This window comes from Trypanosoma conorhini, assembly GCF_003719485.1.
Source record: "Trypanosoma conorhini strain 025E chromosome Unknown Tco_14.4_contig_01016, whole genome shotgun sequence".
Taxonomy (NCBI): Eukaryota; Euglenozoa; class Kinetoplastea; order Trypanosomatida; family Trypanosomatidae; genus Trypanosoma; species Trypanosoma conorhini.
Window position 1 is genome coordinate 1 of NW_021705112.1, and position 4,500 is coordinate 4,500.

General features: G+C 55.7%; 2 protein-coding genes across 2 annotated transcripts, besides 2 other annotated features; both read right to left on the reverse strand.

The window, feature by feature from the left end:
* Positions 1 to 286: 286 nt before the first annotated feature.
* On the reverse strand, positions 287 to 2,113 carry Tco025E_09201 (putative serine/threonine protein kinase; the record flags this gene model as incomplete). The annotated part of the gene is made up of 1 exon (XM_029376026.1): positions 287 to 2,113. The coding sequence occupies one exon, from the start codon at positions 2,111 to 2,113 to the stop codon at positions 287 to 289; it is 1,827 nt and encodes a 608-aa protein (XP_029223852.1).
* A 150-nt stretch (positions 2,114 to 2,263) lies between these two features.
* Positions 2,264 to 2,286: a microsatellite.
* A 424-nt stretch (positions 2,287 to 2,710) lies between these two features.
* Positions 2,711 to 2,756: a microsatellite.
* A 1,094-nt stretch (positions 2,757 to 3,850) lies between these two features.
* On the reverse strand, positions 3,851 to 4,237 carry Tco025E_09202 (uncharacterized protein; the record flags this gene model as incomplete). The annotated part of the gene is made up of 1 exon (XM_029376027.1): positions 3,851 to 4,237. One exon carries the CDS (start codon positions 4,235 to 4,237, stop codon positions 3,851 to 3,853), a length of 387 nt encoding a protein of 128 aa, XP_029223853.1.
* Positions 4,238 to 4,500: the final 263 nt, after the last annotated feature.

A 4,500-nucleotide genomic window follows, 5' to 3' on the forward strand; every position in this document is an offset into this window, starting at 1 on the left:
GGTTTTCTTTTCCGTTGTTCTTTCTTTCCCTCCTCGTTTTTCACCCATTTGATCTTTCTTTTGGACACTCACGTCACTTCTCAAAGAGCAGTTAAGACGCCTTTGTGCAGGTCTCCTCCCCCTGGTAGAGGAGGATGGGGCGGGGGGGGAACTCAATGAGCCGGCAGACGTCATGCAGTAAAAAAGCAATGTCTGCCAAACACTTCGCTTCTCGTCGGCTAAACTTTTTTTTTTTTGGTGGGGGATTCGTTTTCGGCGCAGCAGTGGCCCCCCGCCCCACACGCAACTAAAACGGATCGGCACTCGTTATTTCCCCCTTCCTGAGCAGCTGCTTGAACCATGCGTGCTCAACGGCCTGCGCCGCCGTCAGCCGAAGACGGGCGTCATGCGTCAGCAGTTGCCGCAGGAGGTCTTTGGCATCACTACTGAGCAGCGGTGACGGTCGCACCGGTTGTCGCCCCGAGCTTATCAACTTGAGTAGCTTCGAGCGGCTTGTGTCATGGAAGGGGAAGTTGGAGTGTAGGAGGACAAACATCACGACGCCTGCCGACCACAAGTCGACTGGTGTGCCGTATCCCACATTTCCAGGCGATAGGAGCCTCCTCAGCGTGTGGATGGAGGCGGCCGACTGCATCTCTCGCCTGTTCTCCTCATTCTCGGCTACCGCGTTCGGGGTCGTTGCGTTGCCACCCACAACTCTGCCAGTTGCCGTGAATATGGGAGGCAGCTTCACACCAGCACAGCTGGTGGGTGGCTTGGGGCCGCTTGGCGTCGACGACAGCCGCGACCGCATGGAGGCCCGAATAACCTCCGGGGCAACATAGTGGTAGGATCCACAGAACTCCGTTAACGGCCTGTCTTCTCCCCCGTTGCGTGCGTTCCCGCTGCCGCCTGCGGTCGTCTTGCAAGACCAATGATATCCCTCACAAAACCCGTAGTCAATGAGGCGTGCTTTGTTCTGGAGATCAACAACAATGTTTTCCACTTTTACATCACGGTGAACAATTTGCTGGGAATGAAGATGTTGCAGAGCCAAGAGTAAGTCCATCATATAGGACGCCGCCCTTGCCTCATTGATCGGGCCCCGAGAGACTATATTAAATAACTCTTGGCCGGACAGCAGTTCCATCACAAGGATGCATTGCACCTGTCCCTCCTGCAGTTGCCGCTTCGCATTCACAATAGCGGACTGATTGGTGTCAGTGGTGGATTCCACCAACGCTGAAGACGCGGGCACGGCGGGCAGCACCCCCTGCCGTTGCTCCGGAGCACCACCACTTGCAACATTCCTAACAGTAGCAGAATCGTACAACATGGAACGACGAGGTGGCGCGGTATTATTCTGTGTCACAAGAAGGACGGGCTCCTGCTTGATCCTGCGCTTTGCAGAGACGCTGGAAGACACGGAGGAGTCAATGAAGAGCTGTGAGTTATACCGCCACACGCGTCGGTGCAAGTTTTCCACGTCCTCCACAAAGACTTCAGTCGTGTGCACCAAATTGGGATGATCTGCCATGAAAGAGACGGCGATCTCCTTCACAAGTGACTCAGAGAGCCTCCTAGACGCGGAGTTGGCGCCGCTGCTGATGCGCCGCCCACCCCCAATTGCCAGCTTTCCCTTGGCAGCACTGTCACTGGCATCACCGCCGCTCTTCCTTCCGGCGAGCGGTGTGTCCTTTGCAACGATAAACTTCGCCGCCTTTCGCTCCTTCGTCTTGCGGTTAACGACCTCGAAAACGACGCTATAACTTCCATGCCCTAGGCAACCTCGTATCTTGTAACGTTCCAGGAAGTCGCAGAGCGAACGTATGCGATGACGCTCCTTGGGTCCTTTGCCGCTGGCCGAGTCAACGGAGGACTCAAAGGATGTGTAGTCGTTTGGTGTCTCGTCTGCCTCGTGGCATTCCGCGGCCACGGCACACTGCGCCGGCGGCGGCACCGGCTCCACCGCCGGGATTCGTCGGTGGCTGCTGCTTCCGCTGTTGCCGCTGCTGTCGAGGCGGTCCTGCTGCGGCGTCGGGGCCTTTTTGTTGCGCGCGAAGGGCAGCCCGGACGAAAGCAGCGCCTTCTCCGCCGGCGTCACGGTGAGCACGGCTGACGAGCCGACGTGCATTCGCCGCGACGGAACACTCCTCCCCGCCACTCCCTCCTTGGGCGGCACGCAAACAAGAAGAACAAGAACGGGGCGAGAAGTGCGGCAAAGACAGGGAGACGGGCGGGGCATGCCACGCCGCCCGTCCCATCACACACACACACACTCAACAGAGAGAGAGAGAGAGAGAGAGAAAACTGGACAAAAACTCAAGTAGTGAAACACGCACCATGTGTGTTCAATGCCACTTGAAGAAAAGAACTAAGGAAACACAGAAAAAAAAACAACAGGGAGAAGGTGTGATGTAAGCTGCATACACGTGAGTGGCTAAGAACAACTGCAAGCCGAAAGAGCTGGCGGACTGCTATAAAAAAAAAAACTGCTCTGCGGAGTGTTGGCAAGAGAAAAGGAGGGGAAACAAGCAACACTACAAACAAAAACAAAAAAGGGAGGGGGCTGTCTCGCTAACAGTAATAATGCACGGCAAAGAAGAGATCTGGTTACAGTGCACGTCAACGCACTGCAGTCTCATGCGCAACGCGTCTCCTCCCACCAGCTCATTTTTATTTAGTTGCTTTTTAATTTCTGCGGCGACGTCTCTTGTTGGCCACATCGTCTTTGATGCTGTGTGTTCACTGTAGTTGTTGTAGTTGTTGCCGTTTTTCCCCCCAGTGGCTTTCTCTTACAGCATAACCCACCCCCACCCTCCCCTGAAAGGGCCACCATCATTTCTTTCCATCTTATGCGCCTATGCATGTCGCTATTTTTTTCCACTTACTATGTACAACATCTGCGCCAGGAATGAGGCCACGTTCGTGCCGTTACTACAGAAACAGCACGAACACAGTACAGAATATTGTCGCTTCGTTCAGTGCACCCAACATCCTCCGCTCGCGCGGGGATCCATCCAACGCAATTACGCGCCAGTAGGGGAATTCGTGCATAAGTGAATGAGAGATGCCCCGGCACGTTTTCGAGCTGACAAAGTGGCCGTCTGTAGGGCCTCGCAACCACCAGACTCCTCCAGAGAGGAGGAGTTCGCGGCAGCAGCAACAGCAGGGTAGGTGGCAGTGAGTGGGAAGAGACAAAAAAAACACAAAAAATATCACACATACACACACACAAAAAAAAAACGGACACTCGCGCTGCCTTCCAGAACGGTAAAAACAAACCAAAGCACAACACACGAAGGCAAGTATTTGGTAAATGAGCGGGGCGGGTGAAGAAGAGACGCAGTTGTTCGTTTAGCCTCTTCTCGTCGCATGTTTCCCCCACCGCCACACGCACGCGCACACACAGTTTTATTGCACTAGTGCAAACGGCAACGTCTTTGGTCTGACCTTCTCTTCTCTCCCCACCGCCGCTCACCTATTCGTCGTGCCATGCGCAGTGGGTTCCGTCTCACCCGCTGCTACTCGCTCCAAGCCACCTTCCTTCGTCTCCCCATTGTTTTGCCGGCATCTATCAAGAAATGCATGCACTGCCGATCCCTCTTCATTTCTTTTTTTTTCCTTTTTTGTTCAGTTCGCCGTTTGGTTGATACAATTTTCCTGTCGCCCCCATATCCTTTCTCCCATGCTCGGTGGCTTTCGTCGTTGCTTCCCCCCACACTCTGCCTCAGATGCCGGCAGAAAACTGGCAGGGTGCAAGCGGAAAGAAAAGTTGGGGACCGGCCCCTTCGTAAGCGACGTCTCGGACTGCCTCTAAATTACGCGGGTTGCATATGGCCCTCGCGTGTGTGTGTTGATGCACCCATCGTCAGTTGCGTTGCGCGTCGCTTCCCATCGTCGCCTCTTCCAGCTCATGTCCGGCCCCACACCTCCTTCTTGCGGCGGTGGCAGCTGTGCTGCTGCCGCCCCTTCTTCTCCACTGTCTCGCTGCACCCCCGCCCCCGCAGCGGCGGGCAGTCGCAACGATGGCGTCCATCGCAGCCCCACCTCCCCCGGCCCGCGCAACTACAACGAGGAAGCACGCACGGGCATGCGTTGGTGGGCACCAGCAATCAACGCGGCGAGGGGCAGAAGAGCAAAACATAAATGCGACTCTGCTGCCCGACCGCGACGCTGAAAACTGGAGGAGGCGAACGACCGCCACGCGCCCACGCACAAGGGTTGCAATGAAGGGCGTGCAGCACCGAAATGGCATGGGAAAAACGGGAGAAACGTCCAGGCGGGACGACGGCACGCACGGTGCCGCGGTCGCCGACACAAAACAAACGACACACAAATAAGAAAACCAAAAAAAAAACGACACAAAGCTTCTTCAGTTTGCGAAAGGTACTTCCGCTCTCCACTACCAGAAATACGTGGACGCCCCAATGATACACGCGTAGTTGTGTCCTCGCGCCCTCACACTACCACCCCCCCCCGGCCCAGCACTGCGTGAACGGAAACGAATTGAAGGCCCGT